The sequence below is a fragment of the Rhincodon typus genome, chromosome 25 (assembly GCF_021869965.1).
Source record: "Rhincodon typus isolate 14 chromosome 25, sRhiTyp1.1, whole genome shotgun sequence".
Classification (NCBI taxonomy): Eukaryota; Metazoa; Chordata; class Chondrichthyes; order Orectolobiformes; family Rhincodontidae; genus Rhincodon; species Rhincodon typus.
The window spans coordinates 20,340,177-20,353,405 of NC_063356.1; the positions used below are offsets into that span (position 1 = coordinate 20,340,177).

Consider the following 13,229-nt stretch of genomic DNA (forward strand, 5'->3'; position numbering starts at 1 on the left):
CTTGGCCTGCTGTGTTCATCCAGCTCTACACCTTGTTATCTCAGATTTTCCAGCATCTGCAGTTCCTACTATCTTTAAAACAACTGGTTTATTTTCCCTGATTCTAGATTATGGCTCATTCCACTCTGCTATCAGAAAGTAATTTTTCGTTCAGCACGATTCTGGTCTCTAGAATTCCAAACCTCCCTGCATCAGAAGCCACTTTAAAAATTCGGCTCCGTCACTGTACATCTGGTTCTGTCTTCAACCAATCTGTGCTTACTGCTCATCTCTCTGCTTTGTAAAGTACTTTTGAGATGTTCTTTTGCATGAGTGGAGATATAAATGTCATACCTGTTGATATTTTGCCACAATGTTCTGGTGTCTATAAATCATTGAACCTTCTGTTGCATCCCTGAAACTTGGATATCTGACTGGATTGTGATGTGTCAGAAATTTAACCTTGTACTACCTCAGCAAGGGAATCAAATACAAATTGTCTAATAATCAAACCATGCTTTGCTAACAGAGGATATCTCGAAGTATTGTATAGATCAGGATTTATCAAATGTTTGAATTCAGTAATATCCAGGCTAAATAATCAGTTTGTACATTATAATATGACTCAGATAATTAACCAGTTGGAGTTGTTTTTGTGAGAACTTATGGAGGTAATTGTAAAAATCGAAAAAACGGTGGATGCTATAAATCAGAAATAAAAACTGAAATTGCTGGTAAAGCTCAGCAGATCTGGCAGCATCTGTGAAGAGATAAAGGAAGGGTTACTTGATCCGAGACGTCAACTCTGATTTCTCTCCACTGATAATGCCAGGCCTGCTGAGCTTTTCTAGCAATTTCTGTTTTGGTTTCTGAAGGTAACTGTATCCAGTTATTTATCCATGTAAAAACAGAAGAGGGGCTGAATGGTCCACTGCTGCTCCATATTTGTATTTTCGTAAGTAATTGCATGCATCACCTTATTATCAATCCCTGCTTGATTTGTTTACGTTATTTTAAGCATAACTGACTTGATGCATCACTGTGACTTAATATCTAATGACGGAGTAGAATAGGTAGAACCAAGTACGAGAGAAATTTAAGCTACAGGATTTAGCACGTGACTAGTAAAAATCATTCAGAGTAGGTAGACGAGGGCTATTGTTGGACTTGAGCAAGTAGTGAGCAGATTTGTGCAATTAAAAGTCAGTAGATACGTAGAAAGAGTGCAGAAAGGGAAAGATAAAGAGTGCAGAATCTGCTGAAAAATTACTTACAAATTCACTGTGGTTACCAGATGTACAATGTTCAACCATTATTTGTTTCTCCTTCAGGAATTAGAGGCTAGTTCCAGCATCCTGTGTGAAATTGGATTTAGTATCAAATAGTGTCTTGTCTCTGGAGATGCATTATATGTACAGATCCAATAGGAGAAATAGTGGTTGAGGCTAATAGCTAAATTGAAATTCATCAAAGAGAATTCAAGGTTTAAAAAAAATTGCCTTCAAAACTAATTACTTAAAACATCATAAGAATTTTTAAATGTTATTAATACTGTGTAATCATTAAGTTTGCAATTGCCTGAAGTAGTAGGGAAGTTTCATAAATGCATCATTACATTTTTAACTAATTTTCTGCTCAAATGTAATTGGTTACACTATGTGAGCTAAAGATGTATAAGAGTATTACAGGTACATCTTTAGTTCCTGTGTTAAAATGCTTTTTAAGAAGTTTTTTGATTTCAGATTAAAAGAAAGGTACCATTCCTGTACATAAAGGTAAAACTGTGGAGAAGAATATTTAATATTTATTGTAGATCATATTGCAAAATAATAACAGATATGTTATGAAAAAAAACCAAAGATCTGCAGATGCTGGAAACAAAAACGGGCGTTGCTGGAAAAATTCAGAAGTCCGGCAGCATCCGTGGAGAGAAAGGACATCTGAAGAAGAGTCACTAGACCCAAAATGGTAATGCCCTGCTTTCACTCCACAGATGCTGGTAGACCTGCTGAGTTTTTCCAGCAATTTCTGTTTTTGAGAGCAGATACTTGATATTGTGTGCCAAGCTATTCTGCTGACATTGGAAAGCTATGATTTAGTTCTTGCAAGAAAGGGTAATAAGAAACAGACCTGTGCATGTGTTATATATTTTGACCTCTACAGGTATTCTTAGCATTTTCTGATAGAATAAAAAAAAGTAGCTTGTTTATTTGCTAGATGAAACGAGCTCTCTCAGTAAATACAAAATTTTGAAGCTTAATATTAGAGGTTTCATTCTAATCTAACCCCTTAGTGATGATAGTGAATCAAAATAATTTTATGCATACAAGAATAATTCTTAAATAGGAAATAAATGATAACCAGGCTGCAATTTTATTCTTTGAATTATTCAATTACGATGTCAGCCTTTTTTGTGCTTCTTAGAATACCAGCTTGTTTCCTAGCTCAAAGTGCATTGCAAAGCCTAAATGATGAGGATCAAGGTGTTTCATCCATGAATTAGCCTTCATTATGTATGGATGATTCAGTGCAAATCAATAGGCAGAACTTCAACCTTGAACTAGATTAATGCACAGGTATTGTGCAGTGTCATACTTATTACCCATCCCTTGCTATAGTTAAGTGACTTGCTAAACTATTTAGAGGCCAATTAAGTATCAGCTACAGCAGTGTCACATATAGGCCTGATATTCTTAAATTGCTACACCTTTGGGCTCTCATGGAGCTGCTGCAACTTGGTTTCCCTGGAATTGTCATCTGGTCAGAAGTGTAAGAAGTGTACTTCTCCACTTCCTGCCCTTTCCTTGCCCCATCCCCTTCTCTCCGTACAGAGTTTAGCAGTTATGGTGAGCACGCACAAGCACTGGACCAATATACCTGTGCATTCTCCATATACACGTACCATATCTGAAAGGTTAAAAGTAAATAAAGCTACAGTCTTTTTCAGTTTGATTTTCTTGCTTTGTATTAGTGCGTTATTGAAAACAAAATGAACTTGTGATCTTTATTGCTTTGTTCAAAAAGTATCAAAAAACTAAAATTTAGTTTGTTACCAATGAAGCATGACTAAGTATTAGTTATTAATCAATAATAGGCAATAATTAGATGTAAGGTGGCAACTCTGATAAAATAAGATTTGACTCCAACCAGGGCTAAAGTTAGAAAGATGATGAGAAATATGACTGCCCTTTGCCGTTTTGAGCTGAGATTTCTTTGTGATACAGTGTCACTAATTCTTGAGTTACATTATCACTTAGAGGGAGTTAAAACTGGCAGCAATTGTCTAATTTTGAAGGGAAACTACCTACCTGCTTTCCATACTTGCGAATAAGCAGTTCTAATTGTGTGTGTGTGTGTGTGTGTGTGTGTGTGTGTGTGTGTGTGTGTGAGAGAGTGTGAGAGAGTGAGAGAGAACATGTATACTGTATAAGAGAGAACATTTATATCATACACATTTTTGTAACTTTAATTCTTATTCTGAGTTAATTTGTCATGTTATTTTTCTTATACCATCTACAAACATTTCTTGCAAAGCTTGTGCACATATGCTTGGCGATGATACATTCAAATAACAATACAAATTTTGTTAGCAAATTTCTATATATGTTTTATACTGATTCATGCACAACTAGAAGCACTTCTTTAACACAGGAAGGTGAAGCCAAATTTCATTGATATAAAGCTGGTGAGCTGGCATTCATAGCAAAATTGATCTCTTGCACAAATATGCTTATTAACAGTCTCTGTGAGATGCTATAAAAAAGCAGTACCTGGGCTTTGAAATAACACAGTTTATTTTCTTCTGACTTGTTAAGGAAAACTCTTTTTGTCTGTATCTGTTGGGAACAAAAATCTATTTGAATCCGATTTGCAGTTACATGTCATCATGTAGACCATGGAGGCATTGTTTAGATGTACATTTTAACATACAACTAACTTACAATTATTAATAGTTGCAGAATGTATTATAAGTTTTCAACTGTGATGCTGTTTATATTATAGGAATGTGCTGCATTTTAATCAAGAATTTTTGAAATTTGGAAGTGTTTAATTTGTCCTTTTTCCTGAAAATTTTAATTCTGTGTTACACTTTCTTCCACTCTTTCTTTGTGTCTCCTTTGCGTATCCCATTTTTGCAGTTGAGATAGTGGAATAATCTGCCCAGTTGTTACATAAACTAGATTTATTTCTGCCTATGTCCCATTGTTTCTTGGCTTCCATTTATTCTTCTAATTTCCCTTTATAATTAATATTACATTTTGGCTTAAAACATTTTTATATATACTCTGGGTGAGCTGTTTAAAAACGCAGCAAAAAAAATTCAAGTCTAAACAGAGATAGTAGGAATTGCCGATGCTGGAGAATCTGCGATAACAAGGTGTAAAGCTGGATGAACACAGCAGGCTAAGCAGCATCAGAGGGCATCCTTAGAAGAGGCTTTGCAGTGGGGTTTATTTTCTGAAGAAGGGTCCAGACCCGAAACGTCAGCTTTCCTGCTCCTCCGATGCTGTTTGGCCTGCTGTGTTCATCCAGCTTTACACCTTGTTATCTCAAGTCTAAACAGGATCATTTCTCACCTTGCTTCTATGGAAATCAGTGTATTGTGTTGATTATGTTAAATCTTCAACTCTTTTTGTGTATATTTTAAGTTTAACATCATCTCCATTTTATCTCTTTATTTTGATTCTATGTAGCTGAAACTCTGGGGTGAATGTATGTTTACTGAAAATGTGACAATGGGTGCCCCTGGTCAACACGAGGGAAAGTTAAAACCATCCAAGAAACAGCATCCCATACCAGTGGGAACGTGGAACTGAAGTTTGCTTGTGTAGCAGTGGTTTCCACTTTCTTTATTGAAGCACAACTTCATATTAGCATTTCTGGGACTTCTTCTTCAACAAGTGCTTAGATATGATCAAGAAATGTAGTCACTTAATCAAAGAAGAATCATTGTGAGCGTCACTAAGTTACCCTTTCTGAAGATGATGAAGTGGAGCAATCATTTTTTAATCTGGTTGATAGTACTTCATCTTATGCAGCAGGAACCAATGATGTGCACTGTCCCCAAAGCTTTAATGCATAAACTGTGGCGAAAAGGATTTTTATGTTGGAATGTATCTTCATTAAATAATAGGTTTTTCACCTGTGTATTTTTTCCTTCAACTTCTCCCCAAAATAATAATAGTTATGATCATTGGATTCCACAATAGTAATCAAAAACTGCTGTACTATGGTTTTAGTGTAAGTTTGTCTAAGGTGCAGTGTTAACCTCCTTTTGTAATGTGGTTATCAAACATTTTTGTCTGCTAACATCTCAATTATTTTTTTTTCTGTGTTCAAATTACTGTAACGTGCCAGCATTATTGCTACTATTTTCGCGTGGAAGAAGCTGTGGGATCAGAATCTTAAGTGTCTGGAAGCATAATGTTTTTTGTCTCAAGTAGCATTGAATTTTAAACTATGAACCTACATTTGAGTCAAGCCAAATGACACCAGAAGATACTTAGTTAAGCTATGAATGACTGGAAATGAATTAAAGCAGTGCTTCTGTTCCACAGTAAGATGGTGTCCTTATCAGCCTATGCAAGAGCAATTTTATCAATGTGAAGAAAACACGTTTTCATGTGAGTTTTGGAGTTAAAGTTCAAGGTCGTTTTAAGATGTTCTGTTGATCACAAGATTCTGAACGGTACTTTGGGATTAAGATTATGTGTATGAAAATGTCAGATACTGTTTTATTTTCACAGGATTAAAGTAACAGGAAGAACAAGGCATTTTAATAAAGTATGTGAGGGGAATCAAACAATGCCAAAATGTGGTATGGCACAAAAGAGATAAAATTCTATCTATTTATAATTCCATTGTGAGACTTAAAATGTTATAAAACTGAGTCACCCCCATATTTGTGGCCATTGTGTACAAATGTAAATTTAAGCATTTAAGGAATTGTTCATTCCACTTCCCTGAGCCACTCCTTTGACATTAATCTCTACTTGAGTTGAACTAAAATGAATTCCAAATGGTTAAAACCAACCTCTGCTTATGTACTAGTGTCAACGGTTAAAAATCCTTAGCTTCCTTACAGAGGCATTGCCACTAAGCAACCTTTTACAGCCAAAAGAGCAAAATCGTATGGAGAATGGCATCTTTTGTGACCATGATCAGTATTGTCCTATGATTTCCTGACACACAATTGATTTTGTAAAGGAGACAGTTAGCAACAAACTTCCTCAACAATACAATGTTCTATCATGCAGTATGCACCATATATCACTTCAAGCCAAAACGTCTTTTGCATCCAAGCAAATAAATGAGCTTGAATAAGTGGCAGCTCTGAGCTGTAATCAGCACACAATGTTGATGTAATTTTACTGCTAGGATATAGGGATTCTTTGATAAATTTAATAGGTGCCATTTTATGTAACAGCAGAATCGTTGGACAGTTCTTTCATTCAGCAAACAAATTTAATTGCTAATTCACACTGAACAAGATATCATGCCATAAAATGGCATTTGAAGCAAAAGAGTGGCTCAGTGAAGTGATATTAAGTATTCAAATGATGTACAAAATAACTAAGCAGCAGTATTTTTAATCTAACTTGTCTGCTTAAGTAACTTGAGGAATTTAACGATCGACAAACAGCTAACCTATTTCATAGAAATTTTTTTTTTAAATTCTTCATGACAGCTTGATTCTGTTTTGATTAACTAATAATCTCATTAAAAGTGCACTAATGGGCAGGGGGAGTAGCTGCTTCACCTAATTCACAATCTGAATATTATTTTATTGTTGTAAAATTAAATTTCAAAAAATAATTTTAGTCTGGGTTGGGGCTGTGAATGCTGTGTAGACACTAAGCAGGGCTTATTGGTGTATATCTTGTTCCAAATTTTAGACATTTATGATGGTTAGCGTTGGATCTAATATGTACTGATGGGTGTTTATTACTTTACCAGTTCTGTATTGAAGTACTTGAAAGACCTATTTCTCTGTGTATAAAGTTGTAGAGTCATGATCAAGTGTTGAAACTGGACATATCATGGTACCAAACACTAGGATTGTTGTGCAAAAACTAGACTGACCTCATAACAATACAAGTTTGTAAATATACTTGGGCTTCCAGTCTGTTTTTGTTACTACTTTTTACCATTATTTGTACAATTAGAAATCAGTGAATAAACAAAGCTGAGTAAATTTTTGAATAAGTGTTTCAATTTGATCAGAATTAATAGGTTTTTCTTTGCAGCATTGTAGTCATTTGTAACGCAGTTCAGAATTTCTTTGTCCCATTTCAAAAGCCACAACCTTTAGATCAAAGCACATTGTTCTGCTTCAGCACTTTCAGCAACAAAACCCAGAGCTTCCATGAATTTCAGGGTGACCATTCTGAACCCAATTTTGTCATAAAAGAATGAACTAAATATTTCATAATGCGCTGTAACCCCAATTTTCAAGCAGAATGCACCAAACCGCAGAATTGGTCATCACGATTACCAAAAATGTTAAGCGTAGCAAAGGTGACGTTGTGTTCTGAGTGTATCAGTCTGAAATAATTTGTGATTGCAAGGAGCAAAACGATTTAAAGTCTGCCAGTAGCCTACTTCAGCATTAGTGTTTGAAAAATCATGAAAATAATCCAACTGTATTACATGATCCCAAACACGCAACATTGCAAATTCAAGTGTTACAAAGTGCAATCATTTTGTAGTGCACTAAGGAATTGATAGTGGATCTCCTCATATGAAAGGAGAGACAGTGGGGGCTTCCTTCCCAAAATGCTTAACAGCTTAAGTGTTGTAGGATCCTCAAAGGTAGCTAAAAGAGCTGCACAATTTGGTTATTCTTACTTTAAGGCAAGGATGCTGTCTTTTTAAAGGAATTCTATAGTGTTAAAGATAGCTGTCCCAAGGATGATTTGTGCTTCTGATGACCAATTAAATTGGTGCCTAATGCTGTTTGAGGCAGCTTCATCTCCTGTTGCTGATGAGTACTTTTATTAACCATCTCTCCTCAGTGATTAATTAGGCAGTAGTAAGGAAGTTATTGGTGAGGATTTCGAGCATGTCTTAAAGCCATGCTGTATCTGTGTGGCATGCAAGCTCACAGCTAAATTTAGGTGCATTCAAAAAACAAAAAGGAATGGATCTACCCATAATGTTTTTAGAGTAAGATTATCATTGCGCAAAAGATCTTTGAACTTAAAATATGCATCAGGCTGCTGACTATCTGAGGAGGGCAGTTCAAATGTCATCTTATAGTACTCAGAAGTCTACAACAGACAAGGAGACCGTTTTCCAAATCTTGGCCCAAAGCCCTGGAGACTATGGCAATGCAAGTAAATATCTAAGTACTACTTAAATATTTTGAGAGTTTCTGACTCAGCCACTTGTGCAGACTTTTCATTTTTTATTTTACTTAATACTCTGGGACGATGATGAACCAACCTCATCCTGCACCATATTATAGTTAGCTTGTACAATGCAGGGTATCTGTCAGCCAGCCGTAAGGACAGTCATGAGACAGGGGAACAGACATGCTGGCATCTGTGGAGAAGCTTCCTGATTGCCAAGCCCCTACCTCAGGATCTCTAATTTGCTATGGTGACGATGGAAGTTACAATGAGTCATCAGACAGTGCATGACTTTGAACTCCTCAGGCTGCTGGATGAACTTGGTCACCTGTCCATGTTACAAAGATTAGGATTTGGACTAAGCATCAATCACGATGTCAAGATGGAGCTGAACTCTTAGATTTCACAGGTTTGTGACCACAGCTGCCTGATTATTGGCAGTAGAACATTCACAAAGAATTTTCAGGTACTTAATTAATATTTGAAAAGCAGCAGTTTAGACAATTAGACAAAGGATATACAACCTCTGAAATTAGGATGGTTTACTGATACCGGAAGAACAGGCACTCAACATGAGGTGTTTGAATTTCATTAAAGTTGTGAAGGTAGCATTCTGTTCTCTACCTGTATTGATAGAGCACTGTTCCCTGGGTCTTTCCTCAATGTCTTCTGAACAAGACAGCTCTCTGCCTTCTGACCCTGAGCTGCTCTTGATATACTGTATTTCCAGGAGCTGGTAGTTCGTGCTATATCAATCACCCATTTGAATCTTTAAACCCAGTGAAAATGGGACAGCTACTCATTGTGTCAGGTTGGCCATTGTCCCCTACCAAGCTTTTATCTAAGGGTTAATTGTTATTCTTTCTAAGAACAAAACTTCTATTTCCCTAAGCACTGCATTGATAATCAAGTGTGCATGGCGCTCTACAGTTTATTGACTTTAACCCAATTCAACATCATAACTTGTGGGATCCAGGTGATTCTTGTACCTTTTAAGTTTATTTACCATAAATTTGGAATGGTCGTTACTGTAGCAGCCATCAGAACTGCTACTGCATAGGAAATACTAGAAAAATTCAGTTTTAAAGAGACTCCAATTTCCCAACAGTACCTCTTTGAGAAGAAAATATCAACTTCTCACAACTAATTCTTAAATAACCTGTTTGTTTATGAAGTAAAAGTTTGGCTCGCTGTTTTCTTGATTTTATATCACATAGCATATTAGAGCTATTTGAAATGTTTAGATCAAATTTTGGGTGACTACTAAATAGCCAACATTCTCAACTGTGAGGCTTGTCTGACTGTGTTCACCTAGCTTTTGAATTTCTTTGTTGATTCTTCTATTCTGTTAGACCATTTTAACGAAATGTTTTCCAATGTACTTGTCCTATCTAGGATTGGTAAAATGTTTAGTGATAATGAGGGATTTGAATGGCCAAACCGAGCTTTAAGGGCATTGCTCAGCATGGAGATACGTATTCTGACTTTTATGATGTTTTGCTTAGATGCAGGGAGCAAGAAATTGCTTCTTATCACAGAAGTCTGAGTGGGTTAGAATCAGAAGATAAGCTTCCAAATGAGACAACTTTCTCCCCCCATGTTTCATTGTCTTGGCATTTGTTGTGATGCAGTACATCTCCATCTAGGTGATTCTGGATCTGGGTTGAAGCCACAGGACACATTAGCTTGATTTCAAATATCATACCAGCACAAGTAACCCCCTCCTCTTTCTCAGCAAAGTACAGTCTAACTGGAACTATTTCATATTTTATATTGTGTAATCAGTTGTGGCCAAGGGTGGTGACTAGTCCATTTGCAAGCCCCTTCTCCAATTTTGGACACCTGTCTTTATTTCCCCAGTTGTCTCCCATTCTCTGTGCATCTTTTCTCTTTATATCTAGTTGTTGGATTGTACTCCCTCTTCCTGGTTCCACATTGAACTTATCCGATAATCCTCTGGGGGCTTTGGTTTGTCTCTGGTTGGTTACAGTATGTACAAGTATAGCAACAGATTATGCATACACCTAGAAGATTCTCCAGGTCTCCCTTCGCTTGTACTTGTGGATATTTCTTTCTCTGTCCCTCAAACCACACCCCCATGAGCCTTCAATTCTCCTAACTGAAACTTTTTACCCCACACTGTCAAGTACCACTGATTTCAATTTATTTTCTCCATGGATTATGTGTCACTATCTGTAGGGTGTTTTCTTGCTCTTCAGTTAATTAATAATAATTTGTCAAGTAGTTGTACATGTCTGACACCCATTCTTCAATGCATTTTCTCCATGCATTTCCTTTGTATTTATTACCTCAGATGTAACAAATCAGGTTCTTAAGGTTTTAGCAGAGATTTGTAGCTCGGGTTGTGGGTGAGGTTGTTGACTTGCTCGCTGAACTGACTTGTTTTCGTTCAGACGTTTCATCACCGTGCTAGGTAACATCATCAGATGAAACGATTTTGTTCTACTCCACTTGGAATTTATGCTGTCCGGTCCGTTCTGGTGAGTAGTGTCATTTCTGGTTTGTTCTGTATGGGTTTGTATATGGGGTCCAATTCTGTATGTTGATTGCATTACAAGTGGAGAACCATGCCTCTAGGAATTCCCGTGCGTGTCAATGTTTTGGCTTGGGCTACTATGGTTACCTTGTTACAGTTAAACTGAAGGCCTTCATTGTCCAAGTGTACTGATATTAAGGAAAGTTTTTTGTTGTGTTGTTTTGCTGACAGCTGATGTTCGTGTATTCTGATGTCTAGTTTCCTTTCTGTCTGTCCAATGTGGTGCTTGTGGCAGTCATTGCATGGTATTTTGTAAACGAAGATAACAAGGTGTAGAGCTGAATGAGCACGGCAGGCCAAGCACATCAGAGGAGCAGGAAAGCTGAAGTTTTGGGCCTAGACCCTTCTTCAGAAACATTTTGTAAACGAAGTTGGTTCTGCGTGTTGTGGGAATGGGGTCATAGATCATAGAATCTCTACAGTATGGAAACAGGCCATTCGGCCCAACAAGTCCACACCACCCCTCTGAAGAGCATCCCATCCAGACCCATTCCCCTACGTCTGTATTTTCCATGTCTAACCCACCTAACCTAAACATCCCTGGGCACTATGGGCAATTTAGCAAAGCTAATCCACCGACCCTGCACATTTTTGGACAATGGGAGGAAACTGGAGCACCCGGAGGCATGGGGAGAATGTGCAAACTCCACACGGACAATCGCCCGAGGTTGGAATCGAACCTGGGTTCCTGGCGCTGTGAGGCAGCAGTGCTAACCACTGAGCCACTGTGCCGCTCTGTGAGTGTTTGTCGTAAAGTGGCTGTGGGCTTGTGTGCGACCATGATTCCTAATGGTCTTAGCAGTCTTGTTGTCAGTTCTGATATGTTCTTGTTGGAGGGCAGCGTGGCCAGTGTGTTAGGGCGTACTGTGTCCTCATCGTTGTCTGTTTAGTAGGCATCTGCAGATGAAGTTGCGGGGATATCTGTTCATAGTGAAGATTTTGTATAAGCGCTCTTCCTCTTTCCTGCGTAGATCCAGAGTTTTGCAGTGAGTGGTGGCCCATTTAAATAGTGTCCTAATACAGCTTTGTGGACGTTGGGTTGGTTGCTGTGGAAGTTGAGGATTTGATCAGTGTGGGGTTTCTCTCCTATATACTGAGGTTTGGAACTCCTCATTGGCCATGCGTTCAACTCTGACATCCACAAACGGAAGCTGATTGTTGTTTTCTTCTTCTCTCGTGACTTTAATCCTGGTGAACACATTGTTGATGAGGTGGTGGGTCTCTTCTAGTTTGGTGCGTTTAATAATGACAAATGTGTCATTAACATACTGGATCTACAGTTTAGGTTGAGTGAGGGGGAGGGTAGTGTGTTCTAGTCTTTGCATGACTGCCTCTGCAATGAGTCCTGAGATGGGTGACCCCATGGATGTGCCATTGATCTGTTTGGATACTTGACCATTAAAGACGAAGTGTGTGGTGAGGCACAAGTCTAGTAGTTTGAGTTTGTTGTCATTACTGATGGAGCTGCTGATCTGTGTGTCTGCTTCCTCTAGTAATGTGGCCAGTGGGATGTCTTTTGGCTTTGTGGGATGTCAATTGACATGAATAATGCTGTGATGTCAGAGGATACCATAATCTCGTCATAGCTAATTTTTATGTTCTTGAGGGTATTGAGGAAATATTGGGTTGAGTGGATGGAATGGGGTGAGCAGTCGACGAGGTGTTTCAGTCTCTGTTGTAGGCCCTTGGCCAGTTTGTGTGAAGGTGTGCCCAGTAGGGAGACAATGGGTCTGAGTCGAATGTCTGGTTTGTGGACTTAGGGAGTCTATAGAAGTAGGGGTGGTGTTCGTGCCTTCTGGTTTCATTCTCATGTAGTGTGTCTTGGCTATCTGTCCTGCATCCTTTAGTCTCTTCAGTGTCTGGGTGATCCTATTACCTAGCTGCAGTGTTGGGTCTATCATCATCTGTTGGTAAGTGATTTTATCTGCGATTAGGGCTGTTAATCTGTTCCAATCAGGGAGCCCTGCCTGATAGATAAGAACAGGGGTGTGAGACGTCTTGTTCACTCTGAGATCTGGCTCTGAAGGAGCTGAATCAGTGTCAAGGAGCCCCCACATGTAAACAAAAGGTGACATGGTGATGGGATACTGGCCTCTGTGGAGTTATTTCAGTGGCAACGAGAGAAAAGCACAGTCCTGAAGAAATTCGCTGGCAACAATCGTCTTTGAGTTGGGATATGCATTTCTGTCAGCATGCCGTTATTTGGGGAGCTGGATTCACTCGATCATGCCATTAAAGACTGGGCCCAGCATGCGGAAAGAATGCGTTATTTCTTCCAGGCAAATGGCATTGATGAAAAGCAACCAGTAATTCTGACAGCTTGTGGACCTGCAGCTTTTTGT

General features: G+C 38.2%; 1 protein-coding gene across 2 annotated transcripts in view; it reads left to right on the top strand.

The window, feature by feature from the left end:
* The window catches only part of LOC109928668 (ankyrin repeat and SAM domain-containing protein 1A-like), a 210,066-nt gene extending 202,884 nt beyond the window's left edge, over positions 1-7,182 (top strand). For both annotated transcript variants that reach the window (XM_048612025.1, XM_048612027.1), the window contains one exon: positions 4,674-7,182. In XM_048612025.1, the coding sequence (XP_048467982.1) occupies positions 4,674-4,677 (4 nt within the window). In that variant the 3' untranslated portion in view covers positions 4,678-7,182. The remainder of the gene's footprint in view (positions 1-4,673) is intronic.
* The last annotated feature ends 6,047 nt before the right edge of the window (positions 7,183-13,229 follow it).